Source organism: Scophthalmus maximus, chromosome 18 (assembly GCF_022379125.1).
Source record: "Scophthalmus maximus strain ysfricsl-2021 chromosome 18, ASM2237912v1, whole genome shotgun sequence".
Taxonomy (NCBI): domain Eukaryota; kingdom Metazoa; phylum Chordata; class Actinopteri; order Pleuronectiformes; family Scophthalmidae; genus Scophthalmus; species Scophthalmus maximus.
In genome coordinates this window covers 12,633,899-12,659,402 of record NC_061532.1, presented here as the reverse complement: position 1 = coordinate 12,659,402, position 25,504 = coordinate 12,633,899, and the positions used below count along the sequence as shown (strand labels likewise).

At 42.7% G+C, this 25,504-nt stretch overlaps 1 protein-coding gene across 9 annotated transcripts in view; it reads left to right on the top strand.

Moving 5' to 3' along the window:
- utrn (utrophin) overlaps positions 1-25,504 on the top strand; it is a 153,595-nt gene that overhangs the window by 77,592 nt on the left and 50,499 nt on the right. For 8 of the 9 annotated variants that reach the window (XM_035618477.2, XM_035618478.2, XM_035618476.2 and 5 more), the window contains 2 exons: positions 16,838-17,010; positions 18,529-18,685. In XM_035618477.2, the coding sequence (XP_035474370.2) occupies positions 16,838-17,010; positions 18,529-18,685 (330 nt within the window). Of the gene's footprint in view, positions 1-12,198; positions 13,478-16,837; positions 17,011-18,528; positions 18,686-25,504 lie in introns of those variants that run through there. The other variant, XM_035618483.2, reaches the window with a different exon arrangement.

Below are 25,504 nucleotides of genomic sequence, written 5' to 3'. Positions count from 1 at the left end.
ACTTAATATTGGGGTCCAAGAGCAATGTTCCCTGATATTCTGTATTAACTTGTACGAAGAGATTCCTTATCAGTTTTTGTTGTCTGTCTTTTCCTGCACGTGGGATGCAAATCCAAAATGTATTAATTTTCAGCCCAATCTTGTTCCTCCAACTCCGAGAGCTGTGTCTCTTGGTCTTTAGAAGATGTTTGTCTCTCTCATCTAGCAACTTTTTGGAGCAAATCAGTAGCAAGGACAACTGTTCTGTCTGACCATGTATGCGCGGAAGCACTTGCCCACAGTTTTAAAAGACGTTGATTCTCTATTGGATTGGCACTACAAACAACCCCGTCACATTGCAGTGAGTCACTCGATTTAATGTTATTATAATAACATGCTTAAGGAGCTTTACTTTTTTATTGCTGTGCAGCTCCGTTTTTGCCGGAAGCAAATAAGTCACCTTTGTCAGTACGTGGAGAAATGTTTTTAATCGCTGCATAGCTGCTTTCCAAGCTTACAATTAGTATTTGAAAAACATCCACTGCAATGTAGTTTTTTGTTAGTTTATAAGAAAAATTAAGTATGGAAATTTCCATGTAATGAACTTGCTTCTGGCAAACCCTTCATTATAATAGCAAGGTACAGTACAAGTGCACATGGCTTTTACAGGAAATGGGAGCTGGCCCTTTATCGCATGTTGCACCCAAAACACACACATGGCTAAATAAGACTTGACCCAGCGCCTGGTGCGGAGACACTTCTTTTTTCTGCCATTAAACCAGCAAAAGTGGATTTGGTCACGCCCTTAATACACTTGTACCATGTGGTTTGGACCATTCGCTTAAATCGTGAAAATAGAGCCCTGTGATTGTGGTTGCTTGGTAACAGAGCTGTACAGTTTGCCCCTGCTTGTTAACGAGGAGACATGACAGCATCTATGTTTGAAGATGCATGTAAATCCAATGAACATAAGCGGTTTGGAAAAAGATATGTGCTGATGATCAGAAGGGATTTAGGACATTTTATAAAACTAACAAAAACGTTGTCGCTCTTTCTTCCTGATTGCTCTTAATCCTAAATGTATAGTCCTTCGGATTTCAGTAGTGACTGGTAAATTTGTTTTTTGTCTGCGCTCCAAGTCCGTTTGACGGGCCAACAATACCAAAATCAATATGTAGTTCAGATGTTCCTGCTGGTGCATCTATTAGTGGATTATGTCCTGCTTCTGGGAAACTGACCAAGTACATTGGCTCAAAGTGATGAGTAATGTTCATAAGTGTGGATATGAAACATGTTAATAATATTTTTCCTCATAAAAGGATTAGAAGACTATCATCATTTTATCTATTTTCCATGTGCTGCCAAGTATCAGAGTAACAAGAATATTAGAGTATATCTTCGGGAGTAATGCTGACTTGGTCCTTATTTTCCCATCGGTTCAGATCCTCACATGGCCGGTCATGGACCCAGCATGACTCGCGCAGATCTCCCAGAGGTGCTGATGTGTAACATGTAAATTTGCATCCATCTGCGGCTTTGAAAGTCACGAGGCACACTTGCGTAACATTTTCTGTCTCCGCCAGTGCTGTTTGAGAAGTGCGTGCCGTGGCCTCCGCGGGGCTGACCCCGTCTGTGTGTCTGTTTGCCACCGTTCTCGCACTACCTTCCCCCCTCTCATCTTCACTCGAGGTATACCGAGCCATGGCAGACGCCACCGATGCCCAGATGAGCACACGTCACGCTCCTTTTCCTTTTGTCCTCATCTCGCTCATTTTCCACCCACTCCTCGTGCTCCTGCTCCTCAGTGATGGAAGCAGCTGTTGTTTGTTCATTTACGTCTTGTACATCCCACTGTGTTTCAGTGGTGTGCTTGTGCAATCACTCATTACCAGAAAAGAATTTGCACACACACACACTGCTACGAATATGTACAAACAAACAGCTTCTTTACTTTTTTTATTTTATTTTACTACACCTCACCCTCAGTCTCTCATTGTTTGTGTCTATCCCTCTAATTAGACTAGTTGAGTTTTGTTTGCTGTGAAGAATCTAACTCGTCTTGCGAAACCACTCTTGAGAGCACGGCTTTTGTTTGATCAGTCAGAAAGAGTGTGGACGATAAATGGCTCACGCAAATCAAATTGGGGGGTGATTATATTTTTGTGCGAGCTCAAAACAATTTCCCTCTGTGCAAATCACTTGGAAAAAGGAAATGTCAGTCTTTACAGGCCACACACGGCCTCTCTGATCTTTGTAGTCTCTCTCCCCACCTCCTCTGGCCCTCTCGCAGATTCATTTGAATAACCCTCCGGTGTTCTTGTAATTGCAAGTTCAAAAGCTCTGTCACCGTGTCCTCTCCTCGCACATTTGATCGAAAGCGGATTGCATTTGCCCTGACTTCCGCGGTGAGGGTGTGATGGTGAAAGGCATACAGAAACAACGAAGTTGCAGGGGTGTTATTCTTTCGCCCCTTTCAGCCAGTTTGTTTGTCCGAGTTAAAACAGGCATGAGTGGATCCGCACAAACGGAAGAAGGAAACTTTCCTCCTTTATTGATCACAGGGGTGGGACTTCTGCTTAAAATGCATGTAACATCAGAGCAGATCAATTTAACCCCATCACTCTTTGCGGGCCAATACACAAAAGAGGCAAATCCTCCTATAATTGGCCCTGTCGAACTAAGCGGGGCCCCTAGAGGTCTCATTTACTGCCTGCCAAACTCCCCAACAGCTGGTACTGTACAGTGGTTCAAAACAAGAAGGAATATGTGCCGATTGGACGTGTACCGTTATAAAAGTCCACGGTCATATCTAGGTGTTTGTAAATTATTTAACATATGAATAAATTACAATCTACTTGAGCAGTCACCCTTTAATGATTTGTTGTAGCACCAACAGTCTGCAATGTGTTTAGGAAAGAAAAATGCCTGTGGAGACGCACATATAACAAGATATTCTCCCAGAGATGATGCATTTTTGCACTGTTCCTACGATGGTCTGACATCTGTCGTGTGTGTTTCTGTACACCTCGCGTGTCCTTGACTGGGTTTGCGGTGGGCCTTCGGTGTTTCATCGTGAAAACAGTAGAGCTCACTGTCCCATCACTGTGTGCAGTTCCCTAATGAAATGTCTGTGAGACTGTGTGCATGATGGCACAGTGTGCAAAGTACTGCGTGACTCAGATATATATTTCATCGTGTGAGTTGAAAGAGAAGCAGAGATAAATGAAATGGGAAAAGTCACATAAACATGCCAAACCAAGCGATGACAGTTTGAGCCGTAAAAAAAGATAACAGGGCGAGGCAGTGTCCAGCTTCACAGGCATGATGCTCGGTGCCTGACTACTGTATATCACTATTCAACTGTCATATCTAGTTGTAATAGCACCTAGATGTTTCAGCTGCAATGTCCCACTGAGTTAATGGGCTTTAAAAACTGATTTGTTGTCAGATTAATGATGCCCTGTCACATGGGGCCTTAGCCCTTAAATAGGCCCAGAGCCCCTGAATGACTTGCGATGGGCCACATAACTTCTCATCCCTTCTCCTTGATTGCAGAACGTAGGTGTTTAAAATTCCGGGGCGCATCAGACAGGCCACCAAAATGTTGTCAGGAGTTATTCCAGCTCATTGAATCTTCAGAAGTCCACTCGCGCCTCAGTGAACGTCTCACAGAATACGTCTCATTAGTAGCGCGAAATGTTGAATATGGAGTCAAGTGTTGGGCTAATTAGTACATTGAATAATTGCTAGAATTTACTATGAAGAGTTATGTGAAGCAGCAAAGCAGATCAACTGCGGAAAGGTACATGTTTCATAACATCACCCTGTGTCACAGTCGAGAGATGCAAGGCTGTACAGTCGAGCTGTGCAAATGAACAGCCAATTTTACAACCAGCTTACCCGTACTTAAGTTTTGAACACATTGTCTGGAATTTTTTTTTGTTGCTTTTTTTGGCACTGAGCCACGTTTGAGAGTTCAGGAAAACTGCTGAATGCTGCCAGTGACAGCAGAGCCCCGAGGCAGCCGGAGTCCGTGGTCGTCTCCCCTGAAACTCCGGTGGAGGTGCGTGCAGGATGAAAGTTCATTTTTAAGTGGTCCTGATTCTTCCTCTGGAGGGAGTAGTGGTACAGGCAAGGAGGAGTCTGCTGTCCCGACTCCTCGAGGTTTTACGGTTATAGAGCCCCGGGATCTGATCCCTGGTGAGAAACCTGACTGCCTAAGCTGACATTATTCCCCCCCGTGTGTGTGTGTGTGTGTGTGTGTGTGTGTGTGTGTGTGTGTGTGTGTGTGTGTGTGTGTGTGTGTGTGTGTGTGTGTGTGTGTGTGTGTGTGTGTGTGTGTGTGTGTGTGTGTGTGTGTGTGTGTGTGTGTGTGTGTGTGTGTGTGTGTGTGTGTGTGTGTGTGTGTGGGCAAAAGTCAACGGGGAACAACCAAGAACTGTGTTAGTGAGAAGGCAGAGAAGGAAAAAATTGCAAAGCTGATTCATGTAAGGATGGGATTTGCAAGGTGACTGTGCAAACAATCTTTATGGAACAGAGTGGTGCCGGATGCTGAGGACATTTTTCAAAGCTTGTCATGGATTTCCAGTGGGTAACTGACTATGTACATGAGAATTAAAACAGATTAGACCAGGCTAAAAATCTATTCTGAATGTGATGGGTACACTGGATACTGGAGTGCTGTGGATCACACACCGTGAAATCAGTAATTTCACTCAGTAATTGCAGGAGTGGAAAATAGTGTGTTTGAAGAGGGACTTTGAGGGAAGCAGTCGATCAGAAAAGAGAGTGGAACAAATAAAGACAGAACAGACTCCAGCCGGAGTCACGCGTGAGTGATGGGCGAAGTAATTTAGCGCAGCACGACAGAAAACACTGCAAGGGCTATAGGCTGAACTCCTACTGTAAACATGGCAGGAAGTAATAAGCCAGCCATCAGCAATTTTTGGTGACGGCCGGGAGGGAGGGATGAGCTCCGAGGGAGGACGACCTGTGGAGGTTTGATATCTCACTCACCTTTCCCGGGCAATAAACTACCTGGGAGGAGGAGAGAAAAAAAGATGAGTAGGATGAAATAGAGGTGCTGAACATGAGAGGTAGAGGAGGGGGAGGGGAAGAAAAAGGGAGCTGGAGTCAAACAAGAGCAGCGGAGGAAGACGAATATGACTAAGAGAAGGGATGAAAAAAGTTTGTGTGAGGGGTAGGACGGAGGTGTGGAGGGGGCACGCAGGCTGTGTATCCAGAAAACCGCACTGCAATCAAAAGACACTCATGCGCCCACAATGTCAGCGTCATTGCCTCCTCCTCCTCCTCCTCGGCACCTCCTCCCCTGTGTTATTGTGTATTTCACTGAACACCGCTGGCTTTGTTTTCATCTGGGTCTAATAGTTTTTTGCAAAGAATTTCTTAGTGTTTGTTTGAATGGCCCTGGGGCACGACTTACACACCCAGGAAGTAATCACAGCAAAGGATTTGAAGGAAAGGGAAAATGTGTGATTTTCTGGTGAGCAACCCGTTTCAACCCCGTCCGAGTTGTGTCTTTTGAACGATCAAAAGATGGCGTTTTCAAAATGCACTCCATCAAATCTGGTGGACCGAATAACCTCAGTTGTCAGCATGATATACAGCATGCGTTATTAAATCCTCATGTATCCTACCCCCATAATTTAGCTGCACTTGCTATTGGACATTGACTCGGTGCCCACCAGGGATTTGCCAGGTGTTTTAATTCTCTCTTTGCTCTGGAGCCAAACAGCCGCTGTGTGACTGGGCCGGGAAATCGCCTCCTCGCTGACTCTTCCTCCTTTTGACCTTTTGAAAACTTTGTGTGCTCATTTTCTTAAAAAAACTGTCAGAATAATTTTTGACTTTTGCATATCAGATACCCAAATTATGATAGAATCCAATCTGCAAATCCAATCTATTGGACTCTGGTGCCTCGAAAGATGAGTCAATTGGAAAGCATGCGTTGTTTTGGTTTGGATGAGTCTGTGCTCAGTGCCCTGTAATCTCTAAGACCACCAGGGCAAGTTGTTTAAGAGGTTTTTAACATGTTCCCGAATAGTAAAATGGTTCTATAGACCTATTTTTCTGGGTGGAATAAATGCTTATTTGTGTTGTGTTGGGGTTGGTGTATGGAAACTCCAGAGTCTTATCTTTCCCCCCAAACAGTTGTGAGTCCCACCCAGTGGTTTGTCCCTGAGGGGCTTCACAGGAACTACGTCTGTAGCTTGCAGTGTCACACACACACACACACCCTTACACTTACATGATTTTGGTTTATGGAAACATCCATCATCTATCTCCAATGAGTGCTGTGTGTTCCCTGTGTGCCGTTTGAGGGGCTTATGACAGTGACATAAGTATTTTATAGTCATTAATTCGTGACTGACTGGTGGGAGAGTGTGGGGTTGTGGTCATCGATCCAAACGAGGGTCAATCAACGGGAAGCATATTAAATATAGATTTTTAACCCTAATGAATGCCTGATTCTCATCCGGTCACCATCTCAAAATCCCAGCTGGGCTGTCTGTAAGATCGATGGAGCAGTTCTTTGACGGGGCACAGGAGCTGGCAGATTATTTCATCTCTGCACGCTCGAAGCCGGACCCCAACCAGCGGGGCCACCCCAATTGGGAAAACTCTTCACCTTCACTGAACTCCCAATAAATCGTCTCGCAGACAGAATAGAGGTAAATGTTGCACAGAAGCACCAAACAGCAAGTCTGAAACTTCAAATAAAAGACAATTTTTTAAGCAGTTGAGTAGGTCAGTTTTTTGGGAGTTCACAGTGTCAAGAGCATTTAAAGGTTATGCTTTTGTTCTCTTGAATTGTTTTTTTTTTGTTTTCCCTCAGCTGGTTGGTTGAAGGCCAGGATGGTGTTTGAAGTTGAGGGTGAAATGCAGGGTAGAATTAATATGTATGAAGCAAATGTATCAGGAATGAGTCTTTTTTTTTTGTTGCCTATAAACTATCTTTAAAGCAATTGGGTTGATATAAGGAGTATATTTAAGAGGACGTGTGGGTGGTAGTGGTGATGTTGATGAGTTTGCGAATTTCTTGGAAAGTATATGATCACCAGGTTGGATTTAAGGGGTTGTTATTGGACTCTTTTTTTGCGTGGAGATGGGGCCAGAGGATCTGTTTTCTCTGGTTTTAAAACGAGCAATTCCTATGACTGAAAAAACAACCTAAGGGAATCTTGTCATGGCTCTGTAGCTAAACACTTTGCGCCTCTGCACATTTATCTCTACCGGTGCTTTCTTGAGGGGGACTCCGATGATACCATCTGTGCTTTTACTGATATTTTTGCTCTCTTTTGCTTTTTTCTTCATTTTTCTTTATCACTTTTTGTACTTCATTCGCTTGAGCATGTACTAATTCATCATATTCTCCTCCCAAACATCAGTTCCATCATGTCTCTCTCGCCCCAGGCCAGCCCACAGAACACGGCCACCTGCTGTCTTTATATTATGTTAACACCGCCTGCCATTTTCTTCCAGGGTGTCCGTGTGTTTGAGTGGGACTTTCTTTGTGTGACATATTGTTTGTGCTCTAGTTTTGTCTGTCATCACACTCAAAAGTTTTTTTTTTTCCATCTTCCCCCACCAACTGGGACGACTTAGTTAAGATGCGTAACAGCCTATTATTTTTGACACCGGGTCCAACACTTCATAGGACGGTCTACAGCTGGATACAACACTTTGTTAGCACAACGCACTAATTGGTCCAGTCATCTGACCTTTTGAGGGCCTAGGTCCTCCCTATCAAACGCAGCAGGGGCTCATGCACTAATCATACTCATCTCTCGGGCCCATGGTGGAGGCGACGGCAGCTTCAGAACCATCCACTTCGCTTATTTCATTTTTTATTTTTCATTTTATTTCTACTGCGGTGTAATGAGGCTACATGCATGATTGACCACCCACCGCGGTCAAGATTCTCAGTTCCCAGGCGGCAGAGCATTTCAGGTAGCTGTGAAGAGGGAGCGGAGAGGAAGTGAAAGAGATTCCCCGCCTGAGGAAAGGAGCGATAAAAGGAAAAAGGGCAGAGGCTAGTGGAGAGCATGGATGAGCATGGATGATAAGAAGTTAAGAGGGGCCCTCAGCAGGTCTCTGGTTGTACAATCCAGTCAATTCAGTAAGTTGATTTTCTTTCATAATTCAATGACTGGAAATCTTTTTGCTAAAAAAAAAAAAGAGGCCTGGAAGCAATTATTTCTCATTTAGTTGGCACAATCCCTCTGTTAGTGGGCACCAGCATTTTTTCTCCACACTTTCTATTGCCTGATTTAAATTACAAACCTACGCATTCACAGGAAATGATGCATGCATGTAATCTGGCCTCCGAGTGCCTTGTACGCACACACAAAAACACAAAAGGCTCACCAGGCTCAATAGGTGATTATTGGGCGACAGCACACAGCGCTCCCAATCAATTTCAATTTCCCTGTTTAGGAGCTTGCATATGAATTTCTGAGTGCCCCTTTTTCTTGCTTACGATTACAAGGATGTGACTCGTGGTCTATAATTGGATCCCTGGAATAAGATATTGGTGATCTGCTTTGACCTTTGACTCGTGTTATCCTCTCTAATGGCAGCTCTGTCACATTAGTGGAGGTCATGTTTCAACTTAGTGACCGACAGCGGCTTTGTAATGTGCATGACGGCAGTTGACAGTTTCAGGTACACGTTTTATTGCTTTGACTTTGCTCTTCGTGTTATATGGATTTCTATTACACATAGTTAGCTCTTGTTTTGTTTTTATGTTGATGGTTTTGATTTAAACTTAAAGGGACGTACAGTTGTTCTGATGTAGGCAGAAGCTATAGATGAGTAAGACCTTCACTAGAGTCACGTAGACCGATATACTGTAAGTATGTCATCCTGAGACAGTAACATGAAGAGAAGGAATTCTGTGTGCTTTGTGCTTTTATACATAACCAAAGCTCTGCTCCTCTCTGTGATCATATCTGCAAAAAAATTAAAACTCAAACTTCAGCCTTCATCTGAATGTTATTTAGTTTCTGCGTCCCCACAACAATTTGTTCCACAGTTTGACTTTTTTTTCTTCATTTTTCTGCCAAATGTGCAGCGAAGAAGAGCTAATCTGTCCTCCAGTTTCTCTCACACACACACACACACGCACACACACACAAACACACACACACACACACACACACACACACACACACACACACACACACACACACACACACACACACACACACACACACAAATCAGGGCCCTGATCTCCCCAGAACAGTGCTGCCCTCCTAACAGGAAGAGGAGTGTCACTGATAACCTGGGGCCACAGGAAGTGACCTCATTGGACGTGGTCTATTTGAGAGGCTTAGAATTATAGTGGAAAACGTTTCAGCATTGATTTTGATTAAGACACTATACACTGTAGTGGCAGAGAACCTGGATCAGGTGTAATTGGATGACTCTTTGATGAGCCGACTGGGGAATAGGTATAGATCTATATCGCCGTGGAGATGTCTGCTGTTGGTGTGTGTGTTTGTGTTTATCTGGCCATGTTTGCCTTTGTTCACTTTGGTCCAGTTGCTGTTTGTGATCCTGCGATACGGTTGCCCAACTTAATTTAGACAGTATGGCCTCTGCTCCCTCTTGACATCATTTGAAACGGCAAACAGTTTCGCTTCCTCCTCCCTGCTTTCCGCTTTTGCCCTTCGACTCTTTCACCTTTTCCTTTTTGGCAGTTTTCTCACTATTTGGGTTTTCTTTTCAAGCCAAACTGGTTTAAAGCGTGAAAAGGTGAAACAGTATTTTAGATTCAGTGTACCTGCTCTTCTATTATTGTCTTTTGTCCATATTGAGTCTCATCTGTTTTAGCCGTGGTATACACTTAAAATGATCTTAAAGATAATTTAGTTGCCTAAACCTCCCTGGTCTCACTCTGTCATAATTTTCTGTTACATAAAGGTATCTGTCAAAGAAGTCTACAGCTGTACAGCATTAAATCATTTCAGGAGCAACATCTTAAACTGCGAGTGCATTAATGTTATATTATCACCTAAATAGTTTTTGCGGAAATGCCTTATCAAACAGTTGCCTATGCAGTTGCCTGTGCACATACACAGGCGCAGATAATCATTAAGATGGATCACCAGAGTTGTGTTTTTTTGCCATCTGATAAAGTCTAATTTTCGTCCTGGTTTTGTCTCAGTTTTTTGCTCTCCACCAACTCCTGAGGGAAATGCTTGTATCTGGGTCTTTAGCTGCTAATTGCTCCACTATGTTCAGTAGCCAGCAAGTTGCCAACACTGTCTTTCTGGTTTCTGATGGTATTTTGTTTTTTTTTGAGCTGTTTCACTAAAAACGGCATCCTGCTGCATCTGGAAATGAGGATGATAAGAGTGAACCAAAACAGTGAAGCTTTTGCAAAATATGCGGTAGGAGTTAGTGCAGAGTTGGTGATGATTCTCCGTGGGTTCATCTCCCCTATGAGCAATGCTGTCGTGTCCACATTGCACATAGTCATTTAATCGATTGTCGATCTAAGAATATAGATTTTTTTTTGTAGTTGTAAAGATTAAACAAAACTTCATTGTCCAATTTGGAGGCTGAGCCAGTCACAACAACACGGACTGAACATGTGTCGCCTCTGTGGCCGGAAAAATTGAGAAACCAAAGCCATGACGGGGAGGACAGAATTATTACTATTTTATACTCCTTTCTCTCTTTACTCTCCCTCACACTTCAGTTTCTCTGTTCCAGTTTTTCTGCTCTGCCCCGACGTCTTTTCAATATTTTATCATTTATTTCAGGATGGGTTTTTTTCCGTTGTCCTTCTCTCGGCTTCTCTTTGTATAAGTGTTACTCCTCAGCTCTTGTTTTCACTCTCTTCTATTCAGTCAACTTTATTTTTTCTCTCTTCCACTCTTGTTGCCTGAGGACCTGGAAGCGTTACATTCTCACCACTGTAATGGTCCTAATCCACTTAGCTTGGTAATGTTGCCCAACATTAACCCACACGTATCCTGCCTTTAGCTCCACATATACGTGTGTGTGTCTGTTTGCATCCTTAATAAGTTCAAGTATCAAAACCCTTGGTAACCCAAAGTTGTCAAATGTGTCTTCCCGAGAGGTTTTCTTTCCTTTTCTTTCTTTTTTCCACTTAATCCTCGTTTCCACTCATTGTTGAATTAGTTATGCTCATCAAATGTGCCAATTCCAACCAGTTAATGTTACATTCTACACTGGATAGCCCTCAAACTGCATGTTTTTGTCAGCATACATCAGGAATGCTGTTTAAGGGCCTCAGGTATGTAAATATATTTAATTAGCTAAGCGCACTTCAAAGTCTTTGTCTTATGAATATGTAACATATTGTTTTTTTTCCCCTACTTGACAGCCATCTGTCTGCTTGTCTTTGATGCACACCACATGTTGTCCCAGCTGTTCGAAATGCCAACACACACACACACACACACGCACACACATATTCCACATACAGGTTTAATATATGGATTTTATTGTTTGCACCTCTTTAACATAGCCCTAAAGAGCACAGCTGGTACCCTAAGCCTCTGCAAACATGTTATATACACTAACTGAGTTCAAAGCACTGAGCCTTTGTTCTTGGAATAAATTTCAGGTCGTACTTGAAGCAGTTCATTGGCAACTGGTCCCAACTGTAACATCCAGCCACCCTGCCATCCTAAACTCTCATCACTTACTTACTTTTTAAAAAAATCAATCCTCACCTAGACAGGTAGCAAGTTCCACCAGTGTAGCTCTTCACCCTTGGCACCCTGCAGTCACTTCCCTTCTTCTTTACCCTCCCAAACATCCCTTTCCTTGTAATTCCTCACTCGCTGTCATGTTGCATTTGCACTACGTCCACTTTCCTTCTTCCCATCATACGATCCACTTCAGGTCTGGGCATACTGACCACTGATCTTTATTCAATCCAATTCATCTAACTCTCACTTTTCTCTGAAACACTTCTTTCTACCATGCTGTCTGCTCGTACAGGCCACAGGAAGTGGGTTTGTTAGTGTGTTGAGTTAGTTGGGGGGGGAGAGACAGAGAGAGGGGAGAGAGAGAGAGAGAGAGAGAGAGAGAGAGAGAGAGAGAGAGAGAGAGAGAGAGGGAGAGAGAGAGATGGGGAGGGGAAAGGGAGGATACTGATTAAAATAATAAACAGCTGTGAAAAAGTGTGGGGCTGGTGGCCAGAGAGAACAAGAGCGACGCAGGAAGACGAGAGCGGTTTGGGGGACACCAGCATGGACGTCTGTGTGACCCCAGAGGGAACAAAAAGCTAAATAAGAGACAAAACTTTTTGAAGAAGTTTCCTCGTCCCAGGAGGGACGGGAGGAAGGGATGACGCATTGATCAACCCATTGTCGTTCTCAAGAGGGGAAGAGATAACCTGCGCTCCAGCTCAAAAGGAGGCCGGCGAGTCAGACGCACTGCCCGGGATCCAGACGGCGAGCCCCGGGGCAGCTCCCTGCCAACACGTGGTTCCAGAAAGAGAAGGAGGCATTCTTTGACTAAGTGGCCCAGTCATGGCAGTGATTAGGAGGGTGTGATAGAGCGAGACCAGACTGGGACTGGAGACCTGGGGGTTGGGGAAGGAAGGCAGACACTGAGGTACCTCTTTGAGCCCGTGTTACCTTTACTCTGGGGAATGACAAGGCAGACCATGTGCCTCTTTGTTCCGCCGTCTCTCAGCTCCAAGTGTGTAGGGTTGTGTGACTGACAAGGATAAGGTTCTTTTTATCTGAGCGAATGAAACGCCCCAGTCCTGCCCTGGGTTGGGCTGACGGACAGCGCATAAACAGCCGCCTTCGTACCCAGAGGGGAGGCAGAGGAAGGGAAGTGTAGAAAAGCTGAAGAAGGGAGCCAGACCTGCCCTCGTCTGTCCCTCAAGACACAAACCGTTATCTCCATTTTGCAGACCTCCGCCCAAGATCCGTTGGATTTCCCTCCCAGCTTCAGTGCCCCATCGCTGGCCAGAGGAGCTCAGTTTTCAGCCTCCAGTCGTTCCCGTTAATCCCAGTCCCAGCTCAGAAGCATGACTGCAGGGTAGCTGTCACCCCTCACTCAGCCTGGCTGCCTGTCCAAAGAGGATGCTACGAGCATGTGGTGGGATTGGGCGAGCGCTCACACCGTCGTGCATGCACAAGTGCTGCCAAGGGGAGTGTGAAATGTGTAAATCGCCTATTTTGGGACCGCGACCTGGATCTGGCCCTTTCATATTTGGATTTTTTTCGACAGCTGGATTTTGCGATAGTTGGATTCGACATTCTTCAATCTTTGGATTTACCATTGATCTGAGCCCTGACCTTGAAGGATTTGACCAAAACCACTGGAGGACCTGCCTATCTGTCCTGACTGCTTTCCACCCTTTCACCTGTGTGAGCGTAGAGAAGATGTAGGCACCGGAGGGAGTGGGAGGAGTCCGAGCACACACTCCAATATGATTGGCTTAAACTTCAGCTTGCAGGAGTTCCTCGGAAAGTTTGAACAGGTATATATCCATGGGGATTAGGAGGCATTTCTTTTCATGACAGCTTGGCTTTGGTCTGTCAGTGCGTTATTTTTTGTTTTGTTCAAACATAATTGCCGCATACCATGAATACAAACACAGCTACGATTCCTCGCCATCCCTCCTCGTCTTTGTAGTTGTGACCTAAAGTCGGCTATAAGAGTTCTGAGTAGTCATTATTGGAGTTATTAAATTGGAATAATCTGTTCTGTCCTGCTCTGCTACTTATCAGGGAGCGCTACCATGCAGAGAGAGAGAGAATTACTATAGGATGAAAACCAGAGTCTTGAATTGTGCCTAATTTATTAAAGCAGACCTTTACTATAATTGTGTTTTTTAAGCGCAAAAGAAAAACATGGATTATCCCAGTTAAAACCATGGTTGTTTGTTAATATTAATTATTACAGACTTTGGGTGAAATTATCATGAACAAGACAGCATGTTTTAATGTTGTCATCCTCCATAAAGCTCGGTTGTAACTTGGTTTCCAGGGAGATTCCGTCCCATCCAGTCTGCACTCCAATGAGCCCAGAGGCAACAAACTCCATCAGTTGTTTCAAATGTGCTTGAGATGCAGAAGCCATTAATGTTGCTCGTGCCTTTCTACCCACTCTCTCTCTCACACACACACACACCACAAACACACACGCACACTCACACACACACATACACACACACACACACACACACACACACACACGCACACTCACACACGCGCACACTCACACGCACACTCTCACACACACACACACACACACACACACACAAACACACACACACACACACACACAAACACGCACAATCTGTGGGTTTGTGTGGTTGCAAGTCGGAGAGGCAGTGGTTCAGATGAGTCAGTGCTGTAGTTGTCTGTGATATATATATATATATATATATATGTACTTTTTTGTGTGTTTTTATGTGCTCAGAAATATGTATCACTGTGCTCAGTATCTTCACAGTTAGTTTAAAGCTAAAGGCTTACTTGTTTGTTTGCTATGACGTAGTCCTCGTTTTAATGCAGGTGATAATCTGGTATTCCCCTTCTAAAATCACAACAATTCTAAAATTATGGTGAATTTGTTAAATTACAACTTAGTTTAAAAAATATATATATTGAGCTTTTTCCTGCTAGATTTCTGACTTTATTTTCGCAACGTTATGACTTTTTGTCAAAGTATTGTAACTTTGTTCTCGTTATAATACAACCTTTTTCTCGTATTATTTGAAATCCATTATTGAAATCTCCGGGGGTTGGGGGGGGTTCTTTTAGTGGCCCCTATGCTTCATCCTAGTATGTGGATAAAATTGAAAACCAAAATTGAGATTCTTTGCCCAGATTGTATCCTCCCAATTCAATTTGATTTTTGTCAATAACCCATGAATAAAACATGGAATAGTGGCATTTGGTAGCTAACATAGTGACCCGTGGCATTCGCATGTTTATTTATTATTTTTTCTTGTCTGTGTGTGTCTGTGTCAGAGAGACAGACAGAGTGGTCGCACGTAAGTGGCACGAAATACAAGTTGACATCTACAAACCACTCACTTAAAGTGGTCTTTCACTGGGTGAGAGTAGATGTAAAGGGATCTTTTGTAAATGACTATACAGTGTGTGCCTCTATATGACTGCACAGTGTGTGCCTTCTCTGCTGTGCGCCGGTGTGTGCAGTCAATGTTACTTCGAGCGGATGTATAAGTGCTAAAAAATAACTAAAGGGAAGCACTTGGGTAATGACTTGAAACGTGGCCAAGTGACTCAGTGGCAGAATGACTTTCTGTATTTTACCTTTCCTTCGCCTCTCTGTCCGTCTCGTACGCTCTCTCACCTCTGCGATGCGTTTGATTTGTGTCAAAAAGCAAGCAGGCACTTTCCCCTGCAGATCAGAGTGGATGAGGTTCGTTTCTGCCTCTGTAAATATCTATTGGCGTTCGGTAAATTACAGCACAGTGCCATGGACAAACTGTGGTAACTGACAGTTGTTACGTGTGTAGTCTGGTTCTACTTTTGCTGGACTATATTTTGTCCACTTTTGCCAAAAACAAGGTTTCCTATTGTACACAAAGTATGTGTTGTCATGTTCATCTAGCATCCACTCTATCTGTGTCTCCCATGGGTTTTCCCACATTTTCCATATCTCGCTTGCGAGCATTTTTAGTGTGTGGATATATTTGTATGATGACGGAGTTTTCCTTTGTAGTATTTCCTCAGGGATTCATAATGTTTAGCTATTTTTGACGTGGGTGATTTTGGTATATTCAGTATATGAATATGTTTCATTTAGGAGGTTTAATTTGCAGATTTGAGCAAACTGAGAGCAATCTTCTGCTAACAATTTTTTTTATAATTGTTAATTGACTTCAATGATGTGGAGACAACAATAAAACAATGCAGTGATATTAACAATATTTTCCTAGATAAGGCAGTTTTACAGTGATTTCAAAATAAAACTCAGTCTATTCCATATTCTGTTTATCACAACATAATTAAGAACTTCAGTTACCGAAGATTATTTTTGTCATTACTGGACTGTACTGTTGTATCCTATAGGTGTCAATACACATTTCTTATCTACGCTGATGTTTTTTCTCCCATTTGCACATCTGCTCCTTTATCTGCAATTGAAATGAAATAAACTGCGGGTTGTCCCATTAGAGAGAGGAAGAGGGAAAATGGAGCAGTTTCACACATCTAAAAATAACACATTTGACAGGATCGTCTGCTTGCGTCAGACCCCCTTGTGGTTCAACCCTCACACACAAACACTCACACACAGACCCTCTGAGATATGGTTGTGTAATAGAGCTGCCGTGTTTAAGACACTCACACATGCATGCACACATGCAAAAATTGTGCTTTGTCACAAAATTGAAAGTGATGGTCTCTCATAGCCATGATCACATAGTACTTTGGAATAGCATCGCATTACTTTAGATTTTCATTCTGCATCCCAGCATAAAATTATCGACGCTTGCTTTGGCGTAGCCCTGCTGAAAACCTAATGCAGCATTAGCACGGATGCAGAACTTGCTTTGAGACTTGCTCCAGGTTGGGCTGGGCCAAGTTCAAAATCTTTTTTTTGTCAAAAGAACCTTGAGGATGTTTCACGAAAATATAAACTTCTCTGCCCTCTGGAGATATTGTGAGCAGTATACCGTGAACTCCCTCAAGACTCGTCCAGTGTTATTTTCGGTTCATGAATAATGAGTTGTGACAGCGGGGAAAACTGTGACATCCAATTTTGGCTGTTTGTGATTTGAACTTACTTTTGCTGTCCTGTCCATATGCACAGAAACTTTCCCCCAAAAATGGTTGGCCCTGACAATTCCTCTGTGTGTTTGCAGGACATCCAGGCCGAGATCGATGCCCACAATGACATCTACAAGAGTGTGGACGGGAACAAGTCGAAGATGGTCAAGGCTCTGGGCAGCTCAGAGGAAGCTGTGTTCCTCCAACACAGACTGGATGACATGAATCACCGCTGGAGCGACCTGAAGGCCAAATCAGCCAACATTCGGTCAGTGAAACCAGTCATGAATTTTACTTTCCCCAGTGTTTTTGGTCAGGCTGGCTCAGATTGCTTTTCTGCTGCTCTTAACTCTGGGAAGCAAAAAAAGGATCTTGATCAGGGAAGTGGTTCAAGTACAGAATGTCTCAAAAAAGCAGACAAAAAAACCTCTGGAACATCAAGCACTTGATCTCAAAGAAGCCAAAAATGTTTTAAAAACTGACATATTTCAAAGACTGTTCTTTGGCTGAGGCCACTATTGTCTGTAACCACACCAATACACTGCCCTTACTGTTGACTGGACCATTCAGTACTTTCAGCTCAGTAAAAGAAAAACATGACATACATGTCTTGGATTCATGGGAAATACCACACGTTTGGTTTTCTATGAATCCAAGATGAAGCACAGGGATGAAAAAGGACCTGACAGCCACCACAGTGGCACATAAACTTCTGAGGACACAGACAGTGCTGCGTCAGCCACAACCTTGGCGTAAATAAATGTGATTGGTGATGGCTGGCAACGTAGAGGGTGACGAAAATGAAGGTGGAAGTGAAGTTGACGAGGCCGGATGTAGATGTTCAAAGACAGAAAAAAGGAAGAGCGCGGGTGGGGAGAAGCAGCTCAGGTGCACAACACAGCAACAGGGGGACAGGGTGAAGGGTTAGAGCGACCAAAGAGAAACCAGGGGAAATAAAAGAAATGGAGAGGAAAAAAAAGTGTGCTCGTTAGTTTTGAGTGGAAAATAATAAATGGGAGTTGGTCAAGGTCAGGCAGTGCAGAGAGAAATAGGTTGGACTCGTTCCACAGGAAGACGAGTGAGAAGAAAAATTGACAATGAAAAAATCTCTGTGTGTGTGTGTGTGTGTGTGTGTGTGTGTGTGTGTGTGTGTGTGTGTGTGTGTGTGTGTGTGTGTGTGTGTGTGTGTGTGTGTGTGTGTGTGTGTGTGTGTGTGTGTGTGTGTGTGTGTGTGTGTGTGTGTGTGTGTGTGTGTGTGTGTGTGTGAGATGGTGGGGGCACTGTGGATGTTGATTGCATACAGCCCATTATGCCTAAATTGCAGTACATGTGTAATTAAGGCTAACTCAGTGAATGGCAATAGGAGGTCTCTGTGCGCAGTGTTCAGATACATAATGCCTGGAGGAGAGTAGAAAAACAAAAGTGCTTATGAAAACATATTGCATGCGTGGTGCCGCCCACACAATTAGCAGCCAACTGTTTTCCCTTTTACAAATGGCATCTACTCCGGGAGGGCAGCAGCCTCTCTTGAATGGTCAGCAATGAGGTTTGGTAGTGATAAAACATTTTAGTTGATACCCATAAATTGTAGGCCTTTTATATAATCAGTTTGCTGAAATTGAAAAAAATATTTGTGGCTTTACTTCTGTATAAATACTAACTATCTATCTATCTGACTGTCTACAGTACAGATGTGTCTCCTGAATAGACTGATTTGTCAGAGCAGCACCTTGAATGCTTCGACAGTATAATAGTGATTAATATGGATGTGGTGTGCGTTTGGCAGAGCACATCTGGAGGCGAGTGCAGAGCGCTGGTCTCGTCTGCTGGGCCTCCTGGAGGAGCTGTGGAGGTGGATCTGTCTGAAGGATGAGGAGCTGGCCAAGCAGATGCCCATCGGAGGAGACGTACCCACCTTACTGCAACAGCAGAACCACTGCACGGTATGTCCTTTTTTTAAAAAAAAAAGCTCTCAGCTTGATACATAAAGTACCATGTTCTCTACTGTAAGTGAATTAAAGGTCCTACTTTAATGCCCTCACAAGGTTTATATTGTTTAAGACCATTAGACCTCTTAAAGGCTCTTTGGCTATGTGTTGACTGTTCTACAACTCACCCTTGTATTAATCATCGTGTAAAGGTGGGGAAGTTTATCATTCACTAATATTGATTCTTACGTATTTGGGCTAACAAGCCGAGCCCTCCTGTCAAAGGCAGCTGGATGACTTTAACATGACAGCTAAAGCTGCCACATCCTAAATTACTGAATCATCCTTTTGTCTCAGTACGGGAAAAAAGTACCAGTGTTGCTTTTAACCAAGAATAGCTGTGGGTTGTTTATTTCCAAACCCCTTACTCTGGCATTTACTGCATCAGGAACATTAAACTAAGCCGTTGTTCACTTTATTATTTATACCTGCGCTGTCCTTCTGCGATGTATCAAAATGACTTCTTTCAGAAAAGCCTATAAATACCAGTAGATGGACAAATAGGCGATCTGCATAATCAAGCATCAGTCTGCTCCCAGACAAAATTAATCACAAAGGCACTGGCTTACACTGTCTGATACTTGCTTAGAGGACAACGTACCCTACAACAGAAAACAAACCTTGCACGCCCAACATACTGTATACTCAGTAACGTTCCAGACTCGAGTACATAACCCAGGCAGCTGATATACATATGATTTTATAATGCTGTTAATATTTAGTGCTTCAATTTCTGTAATCAGTTCCTACACATATGCTGAACATTCAGTCATAGAAATCACCGTGATATTATCTGGCATCAGGCTCATCTGCAGTACTGTGTACATCAACTACTGTAAACTACACGTGACAGCAGTCAGGACTGATCACAGCATGGTGTTTTTTTGCTATCTATACTTAATAATCACCAGTGTTGTTATAGCCACTCAGTAGTATCCACTCCCAAAACTTTTTATCCGCCGAGAGTTAAGGATCAAAATCACAACTGCAAGATCAATACTGTTGTTCCACCTATTTCACTCTCAGAATTATTGTTATTCGTCTCCCTTATACCACACTGTATCATTTATTCTAACAAGCGATCGATACCATCATTGCGCCCGGCCCATTCATATCTTTGTCACCACTTTTATTTGTCATCCGTCTTCCCCACTGTATTATTATTTATTCCAACCACTGGTTATTGTGATAGTGCATTTGTTATGTGATTGCTTTCAGATATAGATGACTCGCCCTGCGGCTACTCCCAGTTCGCCAGCCGCCGCCGCTGCCACTGTTGATGTTGCTCGTGACATCGTAATGCGTTTCTCTGCACCCACGTTCACCACGCTATTATTTTGTTCCCCAAGATGCTGTGAGAGTAGACACGTGCAGTCATGCGTGGGTGCAGGATCACACACACACTTAGACAGATCAGCAGACACCCTCTGGGACACACACACACACACGCACACACACACTCTCAGCCATTTCATGCATGCAAGAGTGTATAATGTGTGATGCTTTTGCATGGAAAAAACACAATAGCATCTGGGTGAACCCTGTACATGTTCATCTTCTTTAATGATGCATAGGTTTTATTAAGAGTAGGACAAATAATTTGTGTTGTAATGTAATTATGTCACATTACATTTTACACATAAACGAAATCAAAATCAGTTCCCAAAAAAGCTGAAATGAGCTATATCCTGAATTATGATGTATATTATAAACACATCTCTTTAATGTTACATGGAAGGAAAGAGAATAATAAAAAAAACTCAAAAGGGAAGAAAAAATATTCATACTTTAAAAAAAAAGTATATAAAATATATGAATTTTAAAACCCAACCTAACCCACTTATTTTGAAAGCAAAATATTGAGAATAACTGATCTGCAGTGGAGACGGTGTTTATTTTTTATTTTATTTTTTTTCTTGGCTGCTTTAATGCCTAAAGTGTTGTTTTCAAATGATTCAAGAAAGAATCATCAGTCAATAGCAGAAAAGATTTTGAAAAAGAAGACATTTTTCGCCAAGATCATGACTCGAAACGTATTTTCATAAGAAGAATATTGCAGCCAGGACAATGTCAGACCATGCGAATATAAGTGAAATACACCAGGGAGCAAAAACTGCAATAAGGCTTGAGAAACAATTATCCTTATTGTTTGACAGTTACGATTTGATGTTCTACTTGTGTTTGGACGGTAAAGACAATTACTGGCTGTCCAGGTTGATCACAAGTGTCCTCTGAGGCCTGAGATGAGGCTCTCTCTGTGCCTTGTACCCAATACCTGACGGAGAGCAGAGGCAGCCTTCAAACCAACAGATCAGACGGGGACTCTTAGATAAGAAATTGGGTGCTGGGTGTACGTCATGTAACCGCAGCCGAATACAATCTTCCTGCATCTCCACTTTCACCTTCCTGTTCTCATTACCCTCTCTCTGGTCTCTCCTGCCTCTGCATCTCCTTTCTTCTATCCTCTCTCCATCCCCTTGTTCAGCTTTTTGAGAAAGCGAAAAATAAGAAGTAATGGAACATGGGGAGCTGAATAGGAGGAGGGCTCGCTCTCCATTTTGGACTATGTTTTATTTTTCTCCTCAACTTCCTTCTCCTCTGTATTCTTAATCGATTGGCCTGAAGGTCTCGCCAACCCTGAGAGTTATGAGGGGGCTGAGCTGCACAAAGAGCCGGAGCTTTGAACACGTCATGCTCTATTACTTACATACACTAACACACACACACACACACACACACACACACACACACACACACACACACACACACACACACACACACACACACACACAGAGGCAAGTCCCCTTTGCTCATGCATACATAGACACACACATACACAGCAGCTGAGAGATGAAGGAAATATGTATAGCCATACGGATTTTGGTATCTATGAGGTAGGGAGAGCATAAAAGGGAAAAACCTCCCTTTCTTTTCCTCCTTTTTTTTTGTATCCGGAGCGTGCGGAGATAAAAGAGGAAGGCTAAGCCACTTAGCCCAACAGAGAGAAACGGATGTTTCTGTTATTAAAGAATCAGAGGGAAATATAATATAAGAGAGCTGTAGTTTGAACAGTCGAGGGGGGAAGGATGGTAAATATGTGGCCAACAATTATATCAGGAGAATGAGGGTTAAGGAAGGAGGTCTTTATGTGGTGGAAATGAGGTCAGCGGATTTAGAAAGAGACAAATATGATCCACTTTCAAATGTTTGTTTCAACACAACTGTTGCATTAGTTTCCGTCTGAAAGAAGCTCTTTCCTTGGCAAAGCCCTGGGAGAAGGTAGAGATTAAAAAGCAGGGGTATTGTCCTGCCCTCTCCGTGTATTGATCCGTGTCTGTTTTTCTCTGCTAAAATGGCAGTAATAGCGTTTATTAATCCCACATTCAATTATCCAATAAAAAGGCCTTCGTCAGCTTCCATCCGATTAAACTCATCAATCTGCTCAGCTTTTAGATAACGGAATGGAAACAAGGGACCAAACTGCTTGTGGGCATTTTTTAATGACTCTTATCTCTCAGCAACAGTTGGCTCCCTGTCTACAGTGTGAGGACAGTCCGATCTGCGCTTTACAAAAGCTCCTCCAAGTGTGAACAAATATCAAGGCCAATAGGTGAAGCGTGATGGCATTTCAATTTTTTTTAAATTGTGAACTTTATCCTCTTAGTAGTTTTAATATCCTGAAGTGCTGCAAAATGATTTCATCTAAAGTGAGGAGGGTCTAATGTGACATTACAGGAAAAAAATCTTAATCATTGTGCCCGCGTGATTGATTAGCACCACTTGCTCCTGAGCCGACGGATCCACAAGGAGAATGAAATTAATGTGCTACACTGAACTAATGTCTTTTTGGAAAGGAAGGACTTTTTTTTTTTTAATACAAAAAATTGCTTTTCCTATGAGTAACTACTAATTGTTTTCATCTGCTGTACATCTTTTTATACTTGTTGGGAGCAGTTTTGTGACTTTGTTACCTGAAGGTCTTAAGCTGAGTCCCTAAATACAGTTTGGACAAAGTTTTTTTGCAAAGAAAAATACATTATTTTCCACCGCAAAATTTTGCAGCATTAAAGCTACTATGTTTTTTTTTATTTGTTCATATTAACAATGGCTCAATTGACTAGATGAACCTGACTGCAGTTCTCCTTAGTTTGACAGAGACGGCCTTTCACTGTCGTCTTATGACCCACAACCTTCTCATCAGTTTCAATTTAGTTGTTGCTATTTCATATTACAGTTCCCCTGGGAATGCTGGATTGTATGATTGATTTTTATAATTAGTTTTTGCCATAAAGCATCAAACCATGCCTTCTCTAAAATCTGTGTAAATCATTTCCGTGATACAACGTTGTAAAATAAACATATCAAATACGTATTTCCAATAGAAAATAATATAGAAATTCTGTTGAGTCTGGAATTGTCTCTAAAGAAACTCATTGTACACATTGTTATTTAACTCTGCTCTCTTATCTTTTGCTTCGTCACACGTCGGTATCAGACACATCTGTTGGCTTATTACAGCCTGTGGTCATTTTACTTATTTAGAAAGACTGGAAGAAGCAGATCAGATGAGCAGGTTCGAAAGTATGATTTCAGACAACCACCGCCTATCACCGGCTTTTAGCTGTGACAACTAAGACAAATGCGAATGTTTGGAGCAAATGAGCAATTACATCTTTCGCCTGATTCGCTCTGAGACTCCTTCATGAAGTGTGTAACTGTATGCAATTATAAAAATACACAAACTACAGTTTTTTAATAGTTCAAAAAACCTTAAATAAAAATATAGAAGGCGACTGATTCCTAACAATTTGTACATTGTTTTTAGGCTCCTTGAGTCTCTGTCAGGTGATATTTTTTCTCACCTTTTTTTTCCTGGTTTGGTGAGAGCTGTAGTGATCCTTTCTGAGGCTTTTTGGTTTTTTTTGTCGTGGAAGAAGATGAGGGGTGTGGCAATATTGCAAAGAGGCCCCGATTGCGGGTCTTTGAGAAGAGGGATGTTTGGTGGAGCTCTGAAAGTAGTTGTTTTGCGATGTTATCTATCGGCGCCACAGCACAGAGCACACACTGATAAGAATTGCTGTGCTGCTCCAGCCACACACAAACTCAGACCTGCACACAAACATCCCCAACACAGACACAGTCATGTATCAGATACAGAAGTACACGCGCGCGCGCGCGCACACACACACACACACACACACACACACACACACACACACACACACATCGCCAAGGTCAAAGTCACTCATAGCTGCGAGATAGATGCTGCGAGTACGGTGGTGCTGCCAAGAGTCCCTTTCTTTCGCTGGTCTTCACTAATCACACAAGCTCAGACCATATTCTGACGTGCTATTACGATGTCACGAAACTATTAAAAAGAAGAACAAAGTGAAGATCTGCCCCTTTCTTTTAATCTTTGAAATAGAAACTCATGTCTTATGACTCCTGAACCAAATTGGGGATTTGCTGGTTTAAAAAAAAAAAGAAAAAAAAAGCTTGATTCTTAACCTGAAACGGTACATGTGCTTGATATTTACCTCACATGCTCCGTCTGAAAAGTGTGTCCCTGTGTGGCACTTTGATGTGTGTTGGAGTAACAGAATAAAAAAACCAAGACTTGTTTGCGTGTTAGAGAAAGGTCTTTGTTGTTGTTATCTGTCTGAAATGCGAGGATACCCAGTGGCTGGATGACAGGAGGAGAAGCTGTAACACAGGGAATTACTTGGCACTTGTGTTGCCATTGTTACAACCTTCTGCGGTTTTGTTTGTCTCTTTGGAGGCAGTTTACATTGAAGGGCGGCATCAGGGGAGGGGGGAACTACTGTCATAAATTCCAACATTTATGGTGATAGACAAGTTATGTTTTTACTATTATGATACTTCCCCCCTTGTAGCCGTTCCCTAGCTTTTTAATCACATCACTCTATCTTCATCAGCGGATGGAGTTTGCCCTCTTGCCATGTTACTGTAATTGTTCAGATTTTTTTTGATTTTTTTTGAGCACTTGATGACTTCAGTATTAATTGGAAGAGTTTTTATTGATTTTGCAAAAATTCAGTACAGAGATTTCCAAAATGAAGACAACATCCCTTTGTTTTTCCTCCTCTACACTGAGCTGCGTTACCAAACTGATATCAGAATATTTTACATGCTGAACTCTAGCTGTATGCAACGAATAAACAACCTCTTCACACTCAATTTAATCCCTTCCAAGGCCTAATTTAAGCCACCAACAAATCTGTGCAGAACAAAAAGCACAACAACAAAAAAAGGGAGAAGCTGAGTTTTGACTGGTACTTGTCTTCGCAGCTTATTTCCCCACCTTCCTTTTCTTATCTCCGCTCCCCACACACACCTGAATTCCTCTTCCTCAAACACCTCTCATTTAGTTTCATTTGTTCAAGGTCCCCTCTCCGAGCTACCTGACTATTATCTTTCCTCCATGTGAGCGAGGAGGAAATCATTGGAACGGAGCAAACCATTTATTAGCAGGGGTGATTTAATTTGTGTTCAGCAGGATGTTCCGTTTTTTGGCATGAGGGTGCATTTGTCCACCTGGAGGCTGTGTGAAATTGTCATTGCAGTGGTCTCAACTTTTACAGGAAGTTACTCCCAGAAATGCGTTTTTTTGTCTTTCAAATTTCTTTTCAAAAGAGAACAAAAATGGTGTGTACATCTCAAGGCCTGTGAGCCCACTCTTCCCATCCCCCTACTCTGCCACTCATTCCCCTCTCTTCTTAGCTGTTCAAATGATACTGTATATCCGATCCCACT